This window comes from Cannabis sativa, chromosome 5 (assembly GCF_029168945.1).
Source record: "Cannabis sativa cultivar Pink pepper isolate KNU-18-1 chromosome 5, ASM2916894v1, whole genome shotgun sequence".
NCBI classification, from domain to species: Eukaryota; Viridiplantae; Streptophyta; class Magnoliopsida; order Rosales; family Cannabaceae; genus Cannabis; species Cannabis sativa.
Genome location: NC_083605.1, coordinates 56,090,870 through 56,105,730, shown reverse-complemented (window position 1 = coordinate 56,105,730; position 14,861 = coordinate 56,090,870). Strand labels below are relative to the sequence as shown.

The 14,861-nt window shown below is 30.3% G+C and overlaps 1 protein-coding gene across 1 annotated transcript; it reads right to left on the bottom strand.

Moving 5' to 3' along the window:
- Positions 1-11,192: 11,192 nt before the first annotated feature.
- Positions 11,193-12,026, bottom strand: LOC133038400 (uncharacterized). The gene is made up of 2 exons (XM_061116537.1): positions 11,830-12,026; positions 11,193-11,763 (listed from the first exon to the last, which is right to left on the bottom strand). Exons 1-2 carry the CDS (start codon positions 12,024-12,026, stop codon positions 11,193-11,195), a joined length of 768 nt encoding a protein of 255 aa, XP_060972520.1.
- Between the last annotated feature and the right edge of the window lie 2,835 nt (positions 12,027-14,861).

Genomic DNA, 14,861 nt, shown 5'->3' with positions numbered 1-14,861 from the left:
GTCATACTCCGGCTTGGTCATACTCCACTCGTACCGACGTGACGGGGGTTGGATGGTTCGAAGCCAACATACAACTAATGTAATCTAATAGGCTTCCTACATGCACGCTAAACATGTAATCTACATATGCATACTGTTATACTAATCTTACTCCGGATTCCGATTTCGTGTGTGCCGTCAACCCGACCGGAACCGAAGCCGAGCGGCGGACATCGGCTCCTAAACCATAAAAATCACAACGCTATAAGTGACACGCTAAATCACTTCCCGGGGACTAAAACTAGGAACTAAAAGTTTCCCTATCGATAAAAGCATGGCGATACCCCTAAAAACATAAAAACGAGGAAAACTAGGGTCCCTGAATTTTCCCCAACCGGTAGACCGGTTGCCCAACCGGAATTCCGGTTCTGGAAAATTCAGAACCCTCATCCGGAATTCCGGTTCCTCGCAGGCAGCCAACTAAAATTCTCATAACTCGACCAATTCAACCCCAATTGGTACCAAACTTTCCAGACCTGTTCTAAACACCCCAAAGAACAAATCTAAGGCCTCAAAACCACCCAGAAAACACAGAGGCAAAATTCACCATTAAAGACCAAGCTTTGAGTTCCAAAACTCAAACTTGGTTAAATCCACTAACATGCAACCAAACCTAGTTAATTCTACTCAACTAAGCATGAATAAGCTTCTGAAAACACACAAGAACATCCAGCAACTTCACAGAACAAAAAGAACCATTTCTTTCAAAAATTCATAACTTTTTCACATAAAAACTAAAAGCTTTGAACAGCCTAACTAACATGCTTTCAACATAGCTCAACTAATATCAATTAACATGCTTTAAACCACATATAACAACAACAAAATCACAGCAGCAACATATTCCAAAATCATGCATGCATTTCATCAATTTCACATAAAATTCAAGAAAACACAAAGGGAATTTACAAGAGATCACACCTTGACTAGAATTACACAAGGATGAGTTGAAAATCACAAGCTTTGAGCAGAAAAATCCCAGCCCTAGCAGCCCAAGCTTTGGCCGAAAAGAGGGAGAGAAAGAGAGCTTTGAGTGTTTTTGAAAATTCCTTTTAAATTTGACTAAGTGTTGAATTTTAAGAGAAAAGAGTTTATAAAGCACATTACTCATTTTATTTCAGCCATGTAATAATAAATTAAACATTTATTTTTCCATCTCATAAGCCACAAAAGACAAAACACTAATGGGGCAAAAAGACCATTTTGCCCCTTCACCACAAAATCACATAAATCATACATAAGGGGTATTTTTGGGAAATTCTAAATTCCCGGCCATTCCCGACATTCCCAATGTCTAAAACCCGTCCCCAAATTACTAACATACTAAGTTGTGATTTCTACTGAGCCAAATGCCGAGTTCCAAAATACCGGACACCGGAAATGCAAAATATAAAAACTACTGATGACATAATCATGCATTTCTGAATTCCATAAATAACAGTAATAAATTATTTAAATAGCTATAAATAATTTCATATTTAAACATAAATAACAGCTAATTTCCAAATTAACTAAGCGGGCTTTGCAGTTTAGGTTAAGAATTATTTGGCATTAAAATAATGAAAATATTAATTTGAATATCCCACATTAAGTGGCCGGCCATGGTGTTGTATTGGGCCTCACTTGATTTTGCAGTTTCATCAAATTTTATCTCTATTTTCTCAAAAACGCTAATTTTCTAATTCTAACATTTTAAATGCCAAAGCTAATTATTTAATAACTAAAATAGATTATTAAATAATATTATCATTTAATTTAATTATTAATTAGACATATAAAGTCCATTAATAAATAAATAAACCTAGAAACTCTTTTCTTTACAATTTCACCCCTGCTTAGTGAAAATTCATAAAATTAGACATAGTCTAACTTTGGAATTATAATTGATCAATCACGAATCAATTAATGAGTCTTACAAGCAGAATGTTCTCAACTAGAATGGGGACCATGGATCTATATGCTGAGCTTCCAATAAGTGAACCAAATTTACCAAGTAAATTCCTACTTATTAATTCTTCGTTGAATCCACTCTTAGAACTTAGAATTGCACTCTCAGACTTATATAGAGCACATTGTATGTTCCACGATATCAATATACTATCTCATTTAACCATTGTTATAATCTTATTGTGATTTAAAGTTCCTCTATATAGATGATCTACATCGAGATGGGATTTCTTTACCGTTCTCACCCCTCAATGTATTTTGCCCCTTAAAACACTTAGCTACCTGTAAATGGTGTTTAGTGATCTAACAATTAGTCAGTTAACAAGAGCTCATCCATTTACTTCTATTTGCTAAGATCGAAGGGAATCATCACTTGACTTCTATACACCAGTAGAAGCTATAGATTCCATATTTATGTTCAGCACTCCCACTCAATCATACTATCATGTTCCCAAAATATACGTATCACCCTGACCCAAAAGTAGGCTTAACTAATAAATCTAAGAACATGAATAGCACTCCTGAGTTGAGCCTAAGCATATCAGGATTTAGATTCTTTTAATCTTAAGGTCAACTACTGATATTGACTTGGAAAGATATGTATAACGGTAAGTTTGTAATATCTTAACTTAGTTGCAATATCGGTCCAGTCCAATGTATACTCCATACATTCGAAACTAGTATACTTTACAAATGTCTTGGAAAGAACATGACACTTACTCCAAGTGTAAGTACACATCATCGCTGATTATCACATTAGTGTAAATCCAATAACACTGATGAAACAGGGACCAAGTCTTTTGATTCATATGATCACAATCACATTCCACTGAGTTGACGATACTGTAATTGTGAATAAACATATGATCTGGATTTAACTGATTCTGTGTGTGTGAATGTAATAAACATATTAAACATATTAAACCATTAGCATGTAAAATTCATGCAAACATCAATCACTTCAAATTTCTTATATTGATAACTAATCAGATTGTAAAGAGTTTTATTTAGGGCATAAAACCCAACATATATCATACAAGCACAAAATTATATATTTACACATACACAAAAAAATTACTAAACAGTTGCATAAAAACTACTAAACACAAAATTATATATTTACACATACATTTGCATAAAAATTTACACATACACAGATATATAAATGTAATATACCAATTACTAAACATTCAAAGATTGAAAAAAAAAAAACCTGTAAATTTTTCTGCCAAGCTTTTACTCCCGCGTTTTTACTTTCCGTTACTGTTTCGAGCAAAATATCTCCCCCAAAACTTCAAGTATGGAGAAAAAACTAATAACTATCAAAGAAAAATAAAAATAAAATGAAAAAAATGAAAAAACCATAATGAAAAACATTACCTATCAAAAAAAATGATGGTGCAATGGCGCTTCACGGTGGCAAACGGGGGAACTATGGCGGAGGAGGACGACTCGGAGAAGGGGACTATGGCAGAGGAGGGTCGGGCTTAGGGAGGAGGAGGAGGAGGAGAAGGGTCGGAGTGGGGTGGTGTGAAATGGAGTGGGGAAATGGAAAATGTTTTCTGAGTTATGAGGGGGGGATTATATAGACATTTATTATCGGCGGGACCCGCCGGTATTAATAGGGGTTCCGTCGGTATTAATAAAACGGTCAGAATCCCCTGACTAATACTGGCGGAACCGACCGGTAATAATCCGTCGGTTTTATTCTTTTCAAAATTTGGGCGGTAAAAATCCCGCCCAAACTGTTAGAGGTAGATTTTCCGCCGGTAATACTAAAGTTCCGCTGGGAATACTAAATTTAAATAAATATTTAATTAATTTTTAGATATTCAAAAGTAATACCGGCGGAATGCCTTTTTCGCCGGTAATAACCCCATTAATACCGGCGGTTTGGCTCCGCCGGTACTGAGTAAAAATGTTGTAGTGTTTGTTATTGTTATTCCCTAAAAATTATTTTTTTAAATTATATGAGAATCGATACTTAATTACACTAATAACGATATGATAGTAGGGTGCTAGACACTAATAATACATTTTATAAATTTACTCTTTTATAATTTTTGCATCATGATTCCTAATTTTTTGAAACTGTTAAAATTTATTGTTAGCTAAAAAAAATATTAAACTTTAGAGAAGTTGTACTGTTAACCTCTAATTATAATCTCTTACTACAATTTTTTTTTTTTTTATTTTTAGTCACAATAAATTTACACAAATATTGTATATTAAAATATCTTGTTGTGTCTTCTAATTGTTTAGAATCTCGTAAAAAACGGTTAGTAAACAATTATTATTATTATTTTTTATTATTATTAGTAATTTTATTTTTATTATTATATTATTTTATTATTTTATTTTTATTTTATTATTTTTATTATTATTATTATTATTTTTATTATTATTATTATTATTTTGAAATAGTAAACAAATAGTTATTATGATGACAGTTATTTGACACATTTATTGAAAATTAATTCCCACATCTTGGAATTTTTTATTTATTTTTTCGAAATTAATATTTAATTTATATCATCAATTTTTCTATTGAAATTATAATGTATACATAATTTTATTATATATGTCACGCCTTTTTTTTTTTAATATATAGTGAATTACTGTATATGTCATTTGCAGTCAAAATCACAGTTATTATTACTTATATTTGTTCAATTAATTAGTCTTTAAAAAATATTATTTTAATCTTTTTTTAATATATAACATGATATTTATTTTGAATTACTTAATCAAAGTATATTTTGTATATTGTTACATGACTTAGTTATTATTTTATTACTTTTATTACTAAACAATTTTAAGTTATCAAGTTATTTGAGTTATAAAGTTATTGATGTTATTAGAGTTATAATAATTATTTAAATAATTGAATGAATGCTCGTCGATCTACTACAGAGACTAATTGCATTTAACAAGATAAGTCATTTTCATATTTTCTTTTTAGTTTTTTTCGGTTGGAAATATTTTTTTATAGTAACTATTGTTAGTAATTTCTATAATTGTTATCTATTGATGCTTATTTTGGTTAGTTGTAGTAAAAATAAAGATTAAATTTACAATAATATTTATTTATTTATTATTTTTATGTTTCATCCTACTAATGTATAGTTTGTTTATGTGCAGTTAAAATACTAATGACCCTTCAAGCTTTTAGAGAAAGGATAACAAGCTTTTAAAACAAATTGTGTGACGCTGATGACATTGGATTGCAATCTGTTTCTAAGATTTTACAACCGTGATTTCTTTTTCAATGAAGTTTCCCTAATTCCCTAATATTTTTAGATCATTGTTAGAAGTTTTTACAAGTTTGTCATTCAGATTTTCAATAGTGTCTCTAATCTGTGTTGCTCATGGATTAATTGTGCATACTCTTCGGATGGATGAGTACAACTTGTTTGGCTAGATATGATAATCTAAGTTTTTGTTGGATGTATAGAAATATTGTGATAATCATGACATGTATAGTATTTATTTGATGAACATGATCATATAACTAGTTTGTATAACGTTATTATATTTTTATTGAATTTATTCATTGCTTTCAAAAAAAAAAAATTGTCTCAATCATTAGTCTTTCTATTAAACAAATTTTTTATTGAATTCTTTTTAGAGTTCTATCCAGAGTCATCTTTAGGATATCTTAAAGGTGTTGCAACTGTTGTTGGTGAGTATTTGTTTTGCAATAATCCTTGCGTGCTTACTGACCATGTTCTTGTATATGTCAATATTCAAAAGCAAAAACATTGGATATTGGTCCATTTTGATATCAAGGAGAGGATGTTGAACGTATATAACTCCATGTATGGTGCTGTCAACAAGAAACGTGCCTTGGATCATGTCAAAGCTTATTCTACTATGTTGTCGTTTTATTTGGAGTATCTTGATGTTTATTCTTCTAGACCTGATCTTAACTTGGTTGAAGGTCCATATTCTGTTGGGAAAAGAGAACTTTTGAATTTCAAGTTTATTGATGGGCTTCCAAGTCAAGTCAATAGGTAATTTTTCCTATTTTGATCTTATATTTTTTAATTGAAACCAGTTTTATTTTTTGTTTTGTTTATAATTTTTGTCAGTTTTGGTTTTGTTTGCATAGAAACCGGTTTTTGATGTTAATTCATTTTTTTTTTCTTGCAGTGACTGTGGAGTGTTTGTCATTAAGTTTGCTGACTTGTTCATTCTTAGAAAAATTGATGACATTCCATCTAAGATGTCATATTTGGTAGCAGCATATAGAGATGATCTTGCTATCAGTTTATTTATTCATGCTAGAAGAAAATAAATTGGCACTACACCAAAAATCTAAATTAGTGACATTTTATTAGTGACATTTTTTTAAAAAATATCACAATAATAATTTTTTAATGCCATTTGTTAAAAAATGTAACTATAGTAAGAATAAGTGACATTTTAATTAGTGACATTTTTTTTAAATGTAACTATTGATGTAATTTAGTGACATTTAATTAAAAGTGTCACTAATTTGTGAATATATAATTTTAGTAGTATTTTAAAAATGTCACAGGAATAAATTAATAGTGACATTTGTAAATATGTCACAAAATATTAAATTTAGTGACATTTTAAAATGTCATTTAAATAAGTAATTTTAGTGACATTTCACAAGTGTTACTAGTGAAAAATTTTAGTGGCATTTATAATTTATTTTCAAGTTATGCATATTATATAAATCTATAACAATAAATTAAATTTTTACGTTTACTTATTAATTTTGTAGATTCAAAATAACTAAGTAAATATTAGTATTGGACCATAATAATTTTTTCTCAATAAACAAAATTGATCTCTATAAAAAATATTAAGAAAATAATAATAATAATAATAATAATAATAATAATATCTAAACTTCTTCATCCATGTCATTTGCATCTAATAACACTGATGTATCAATAATTATGGTTGGCATATCTTTCCTAATTAAACTAATATTTTCATTCTCAGCATCAGAAGGTGCCCCACGAACTTCACTTTGCAAATAAGACTCCACATTCTCATTTTTTGATTGCGCGCTCATATTATAATAATCTCTAGGATTTATTTTTAAAGCTACATGCCATCCTTCGTGTTTGAGGTCTTCCACATACATTACTTGTTCTGCTTGCGAAGCTAATATAAATGGTTCATCTTCTCGCATCAATTTTGATAAGTTTACTCTTGTGCAATCTTCTTCTTTCTTGATGCCACTTGTTGAAATCCAATCACACTTAAATAATACAACACGATTTGCTGAACAATAATCTAATTCTATAATATCTGTTAATATCCCATAAAATGTAACATCTCCAAAAATAGGATTTGAATCCCTACTACTTGAAAAACTTTGAGTTTTGGCAGTCATAATAACCCCACTATTTTGAGTTGTTAACTTCTTTTCGACTTTCTTTGTATGAAACTTAAAACCATTTATTAAATATTTTTTATATCAAAAGAAAGTATTGTTCGGTCCTTTAGCCAAATAACACAGATCTTCAGAAACTCGATTATCACCATTATCATATAATTCTTCTACCTAATTTGACAAAAAATAAATAAAAATATAATAAATGACTACATTCAATGTGCTTGTGAACTCATTAAGTTAATGCAAAATTATGCATTTAAAATAAACTTACCTTTTCAGCAAACCAGGAAGGAAATAATTGGCTATGAATCCGATCCACAGTCATTGCTCTTTGACGAGAATTTCGTTGTGCAATGATATTGCGATGCTCCCTACAAAATGAATAAGCATTAAACATAATTACTTGATGTTTCAATATTTCATTATTATTAGATATATATTTAATAATACTTACTCAATAAACGAGTCCACGACATTACAATTAAATAATACATATCTATGTGCCTTAGTTTTCGTATCCTCATCTAAAGTCTTAGTATCAATTTTCCCCAAATGTCGACCTGTCGTTTGGAAAATAGGTAGCATTTCTCTATTTTGTTCCGAGTTACTGTAATTTCTAGGTTGACGATTAAATTTTGTCTCCACACCTTCCATATATCTTGAGCAAAATGTTAAGCATTCATCAGCTAGATATCCTTCAGCAATACAACCTTCCGGTTTGCTTTTGTTTCGAACGTATGACTTCAACTTAGATAAGTACCTATAATTGTTATAGGAATATCATAAGCAGTATTGAAACTTTTTACAATTAATAAAATGAAAATTAATAAATTTATACATATTACATATCTTTCAATAGGGTACATGCAACGATAAACTGATGGTCCAGCAATTCTCGCCTCATATGCTAAGTGGATCACCAAATGAACCATTATATCAAAAAATGATGGGGGAAACAATTTTTCAAGATTGCAAAGAGTAACTGATATTTCCTGTTCAAGTTGCATAAAATCTTGTTGTCGAGCAACTTTCGAATACATCATTCGAAAATAGTTACTTAAAGTAGTTATGTGTAGACGAACATGCGGACTTGACATTCCCCTCAATGCTAGTGGTAGTAGTTGAGTCATAATAATATGGAAATCATGACTTTTGACGCCATGAATTTTTCGTTGTTTTTCATCAACACATCTTGATATATTAGCAGCATATCCATCTGGAACTTTAATTGTCTTCAAAAATTGACAAAAGATAAATTTTTCACCTTTGCTTAAAGTAAAACAAGCAGGTGGTATGACAGTTCTCTTAGATTCGCTCTCCTTTGGATGAAGTTCAGATCTAATGCCCATAAATTTTAAATCAAGACGTGCATTCAAATTATCTTTATTTTTTGTGTCTAAACTCAATAATGTCCCAATTAAACTTTCGCATACATTTTTTTCAATATGCATCACATCAAGATTGTGTCGTAACAAATTATCCTTCCAATAAGGTAATTCAAAAAATATACTTCTTTTATTGTTGTTGATGTTTGTTGTAAGAACACAAATTATTATATACTATACTTTTATATTATTAAAATATATATGTAGCAAATTTATTTTATTATTAGAATATTGGTTTAATATTATGAGCATTTTCAATTTTACTAAACATAATAAATTTATATAAGTAAATATAAATATATTAAATATTATTTATACATAAAAATTATATAAAATTAATTACGTAATTCTTAAATAAACAACTTTTTTTTAATAGTGTACATGACTCTTAAAATTAATTACGTAATTCTTAAATAAATTATATATTATATAAAAAAAATTTAATGGCATTTTTAAAAAATATCACTCATTTTTTTTTTTTTTTTGACATTTTAAAAATGTCACTAAATCATTTTGAAAATATTAAATAAAAAATAATAAATATTATAGTGATATTTTGAAGTGTCACAATTTATGTTTAGGTGTCATTTTAAAATGTCAATAAAAATTAGTTTAGTGACACTTCATCTTTAGTGACATTAGAATAGCTTACATTTTTAACAAATGCCACTAAAATATAAAGTGTCACTAAATATTAATAATAGTGGCATTTAGAAGTGTCACTAATTAGGAATTTTGGTGTAGTGTGGTGGTTATATAACTGATGATGAAGTGTTGAAAAATGTAAAGAAAACAAAGGATAATGAAAATGATAAGGCAAAGTTAAAGAAAAGGATATTATAAAGGGAAAGGGCAAAGGCAAATGATTTCAGATGAATAGATAGATGTTTATAATAATAACCTTTTTTTTGGATTTATGTTCCTATGTTAACAGGAAACTAGTTTCTTTTGGTTTTATTTTGTATTTGGTATTTAAAGACGATGTTATATAGTTTTTTAGTGTTTTTTTTAAGACTTATTGTTTAGTTTAAGTGGTTGTATCTTTTTGTAAAGACTTGATGTTTGAATGAATGCCACTTTGTATTATAAGTTTTTATTTGATGACTGAGTTTTTTTTTTTTTTGAAACTGGTTTCTTTATTTCTATTATTTTCTTTTTTTATTTTCTTTGAATGTACAGTTAATTGAATTTTTTTTGTTTTTGGTTTAGGTAATAACAATGGCAGTTTGTGATGATATTTTTCATTGGTCATTGTATATGTTTTTATTTATTGGTAACTAATTTCTTGTTATGTAAAATTTAATGTTTTTCATGTACCTTTATGAAAAAATATATGATATTAAGAAAAAATCTTTAAAACAATGATTATTTAAACAGATGATAATTAATAAGTCTAAAAATATTGTAGTGAGTATCTTATTGAAAAAGTTATAGTCTGTTCAACATTATTCAATGCTGAGAAACCAGTTTTTATAAAACTGTCAATCACTATTTATTTATTTTGTAGTTGATCAATCCTTCTTCTTCGACTCCTTGCTTTTGTTATTCTGTTTTGGAGGTTTGTAAAGCTGTGGATTATTGCACGTTCTCCGGTTGTGCCCAACTTTTCCGCACCTTGTGCATTTCAAGACAACTTTTGGTTCTCATTTTGATCTTATTCTTTTCTTTCTAGGCCTCCCAGCTGGTTTCTTGATTTTGGTGGCCACACTATCTGTTCCAGGCTCTCAAGGTATAGTCCATTCTCTTTCATTTGGTAGAGGATGTATAGTTCTTTCATATGTTGCCTTCATTGTTGTTGTTTTGTAGTATTCGGTGACATAGTCATAAGCTCTTAATCCTCTTTTTTGCAAATACAGCTATTGCATGTGAGCATGGTATCTCATCTAGTTGGAACCTTCTGCAGCTACATGTTTTTTTTTTTCAGTATGTTGATTGTGAAATCTCCTTTTACTTGGACCTTTACTTGGTATTAGATTGTTGTGATTGCTATAACCTGTTTTTTTTTTTTGAAATATAAATAAAGTGTTAGAAACTGGTTTTGCAACATGATCAAGAAACAGGTTTTTAATCATTGTTCTTCTCTATATTTTAGTTTTTGTACCTGGTATTTCATTGCCTTAAGCAAATTGTCTCTTAGTAGTTTTTCAGCATCTGATGCTACTTTGGTAAATATTCCATGTGCTTCATTACCATTTTTCCACACCCATTTTTGGACAAGGCTTCTAAAGCACTCAATCATTGTTGTAATAGTAATGATCTTGTAGCTAGGATCGCCGAATTTATTGATTCTGCTATGTTTGAAGTCATCATTGTGTACCTTCTTGTAGGGCAGTGGCTCCTGGTCCAAACCTCATGTCGTATTGTCTTATTCGTTTGTCAATTTTATCTATTTGTGAAGAACCATTCCCAAGAGTAGTCATTTTCTGAGTCTCCTATCCCAAATGCTAAAAGTTTCCATCCATCGTAGAAGATGTGAATAGAGTTCCTCCAAATGATGTTTTTAAAAATATTTCGTTGGTTACAATGACTGGCCTGCAATGTTTCCAACCTTCTATGGAGTTTTCAAATGCTAGATACAAATATTTGAAACGATCCTTCTTATCCGTTTCCAATTGTGCAATTGTTCCAGGATTTACTACTTTTAGCATGTGTAGGTATTTTGGTAGTTGCTGATAAGATTCATCTTGCCTTCCTTTTGCTAACTCCAAAGCTTTTTCTCTTGCTCTCCATGCTTTTTGGTAGCTCATTGACACTCCAAAATCATCAATCATGTCTATCATAATGTCATTTGGTCTGTGATTTCTTTTGATTGACATAAATTTCTTTTTTATCATTTCTGCAATCATGTTGCAGTTTGCCTGCTTGTGGTCTCCCATTACAATATTCAGTGAGCAATTGTGATCTTGGACATATTTTCTTACTTTGAATGTTGAGGTACTCTTGAGCTTTGAAGCTCTCAGAAACCAGTTACAGTTCTCATCCACACAAGTCACCACATACTCTCTTGGTTCAGATCTTTTGGTTTTAAATTGGAAATTATTGATCATAGCAAAATAACCCACTGCAGCCTTCAATATTTACTTGTCCTTGTAAATCTGTCCTTTTTCAATTTTGAAAACCTTATGATCTGTTATTATGTCTCTTTCTTCTTCCTGTCTTTTCCTTTTGTGTTCTTGTGTTTTCTCAATGATACAATCAGCAACACTATCAGCTACTTGAAATATGTTTGGTAATGCAAGTACCTTGCTTATTTCTAAAATTTCATCATCGTATTCCATACAGTGGTATGTTGGCTGGTTGGTTATTTGTAAAACTAGTTTCTGAACATCTGTATCTTATCTAATAGCTTCACTTTCTGGTTTTTGTTGGGCAATGACCTGGAATCTTGTCTCATCTACAGTTGTGATACAGAGTGGAGACTCACTAACTGCATTCTATGTCTTTCTCAGTTCCAAGTAGAACAACAGTGAGTTATCACTTATTATTTTCATTGGGGGTGAATCTGGGCATAACTGGTAATGCATTTCTATTGCTGTGTTGCATTTAATTTCATTCTTTACTGATTCCAACAAACTTTTTAGATCACAATTTGTTGGTATTAGTAGTCCAGTCATTATGTAGTCTTCATACTTTTTATCCTCTTTCCATTGCCCTCCATATTTGATCACACACATTATTGAGTCCATTCCTGTATAATATTTGAAAACAAATAGTTAAAAAATATAATGCATTAAGAAACCATTTTTTTTTATTTTGTTTTCAAATTATATGTATTTTTTCACCATATATTTGAGAAACTGGTTTCCAACAATCCTTTATCTTTGTTTATGTTTAACAGATAATTTATAGTAACCAGTTTTAGATTCATATTATTCAGTAATTTTTTCATTTCTAGTGTGTATGTCTAAAATTAAAAGTATCATAATATTTCATTTTCAGTTTATATTTGTATTTTGTTTGTGAAACTTCATAGTCTCAATGTAGATTTAATTAACAGCATTTCATTATGAAGGAATGCAAGATGATATAGTTTTGGTATGAAATTTATTTTATATATATATTTTAAGATTAAATTGCAAATGCACATATTCAGTGTATTTTTTTTTCTAATTTATATATATATGTATAGCATTATATATAAATGTACATGTATTTCTTATGATCGGTGTTGACAGGAACGATCGAAATTTGGCTTAATTGTTGATTGAAATCTGTGTGTCCAAGTTGATTGGTGCTTTGAGTTTATGTTTTCATTTACTGATGTAAGTGGAGCTTTTGTGTTTTTCCGGTGCTGATCTTGTTTTGTTGCTACTGCCGGTCTCTGAATTGGTGAATTATAGACTGCCTGAGTTTTTTAGGTGGGCGAATGTTGAATCAGAGGAAAAATTGGTGCATTGTAATCTTTTGGAGAAGAGAGAATGTGAATCGGAGAAGAGGGAGATGAGAATTGGAGAATATATATATATATATGTAGAGAGAGAGAGAGAGAGAGAGAGAGAGAGAATCATGTTTGTATATGGTTAAAAATAATAAATTTTATTAATGTTAAAATCAGATTCTGTTTTTAATGTATTTTATGGTTTTTTTTTTATAAAAAAAAATCATCTTTGTAGTTTGGTTGGTTAGATAATGCCATATTTTGTGGCATTTACTTTTCATGTCATGTTTATCATAAGACTGATAATTTTTTCCCATATTATTGAAAATAGCCCATATTTTTAATAGTGTGTCTTTTTTTTTTAATTTTTATTGAGTTTTCTATAAAAAAAAAACAATTATCTATGTAGTGGAAGCTAACCTGGTCTCGTTTTCTCTCTCTTCCATGGCGAAGAGGAAAAAGGTTCCCAGGAAGCAGGGTGCGGTGATAGGAGAGATCGAAGCGTCTGAGAAGCAGATTGAAAGTGACGATGTGTTGGAGACGATCGAGCAAGATGATGATTTGAAGACTGTTGTGGAGGCAGAACTTGCGAATGTGAATATTGTTGAGGACGAAGTGTGCGAGGAATCGGAGTCTCTGAAATCAGCGAGATGTAAAAGTTGGGCTGAGGAAGCTGAAGTGGAAGAAAGCTTCTTCTCAACATCTCATAATCGGTGGAAGAAATTCAATGAGGGTAAGAAATTTTGTGCTGATCCTAAACTTACTTTCACTGAACCTATTGTTAGAGATGGGAAAAAGATTGCTCCGGTTGATTTGGAGGAGGTCAAGTCCGAAGAGGCAAATTGGAATACGGCAGTCATTTGTATGGTGCTGGGGGAAAACATACCAGCAGCAGTCTTTGAGGGTTTTGTAAGAAGAATTTGGGGGCATTTGGGAATCAATCAGATTTCTAGGATGACAATGGGGCTTACGATGGTCAAGTTCAATGATGAAGCTACTCGAGATGAGGTGCTAGAGAATGGTGTTATTCAGTTTGATAGGAAGCCGGTTATAGTCCTTGTTGGAAATTATTTTACCAGGATCTAGATTTACTAACAAGTATGTTTGATTAACATCCTAATATAAATTCTAAAACAATGAAAATAAACACATATAAAGTTAGAAAACCTTACAGTAGGTGCAGCGGAATAATATGACTCCTTCCATTCAGATCTCTAGCCCTTGATTCCATTTTGTAGCAGAGCATAATCAAGATCTGAATCTGGATGTTCTTTTCTCCTTCTTTGATGCAGAATTTCCATAGTCTTACATACTATGATTGAGATACCACTTGATGTGTGTGGGCACTACTCATTCACTCATGGGAATTTCAAAAATAGAGAAGAAAAGAGAGAGAGAGAGTGGCGGCTTGCCAGTGTTTGAGAAAATAATCAGTTAAAGTCTGTCTCAAACCTGAAACCTTTACCTTCTATTTATAGAATACCACATAGGGTTAAAGTTGAATTATTTGGCATTTAAAAATGAAAAATAAAATGAGAAATAGAAGCAAAGGTGGCCGGCCATGTATTGAGGGAAACAAGCCTTCCACTTTTCCAACTTTCCTATTTCATCATTTCTAGTTTCTCATTTTCTCAAAGATTGCCAATTCTCTCCTTCAACTACATAAATGTCAAATCTAATTATTTAATAACTATAATTAATTATTAAATAATATATTGTCATTGATTTTATTTAT

Bases quoted from the DNA above. Each gene is read 5' to 3' on its own strand.
- LOC133038400 (XM_061116537.1), bottom strand. From the start codon at position 12,026: ATGGAATACGATGATGAAATTTTAGAAATAAGCAAGGTACTTGCATTA. The intron at 11,764-11,829 runs GTAAATATTGAA...TAAAACCAAAAG, and splicing joins GGACAGATTTACAAGGACAA to ATCTGAACCAAGAGAGTATG.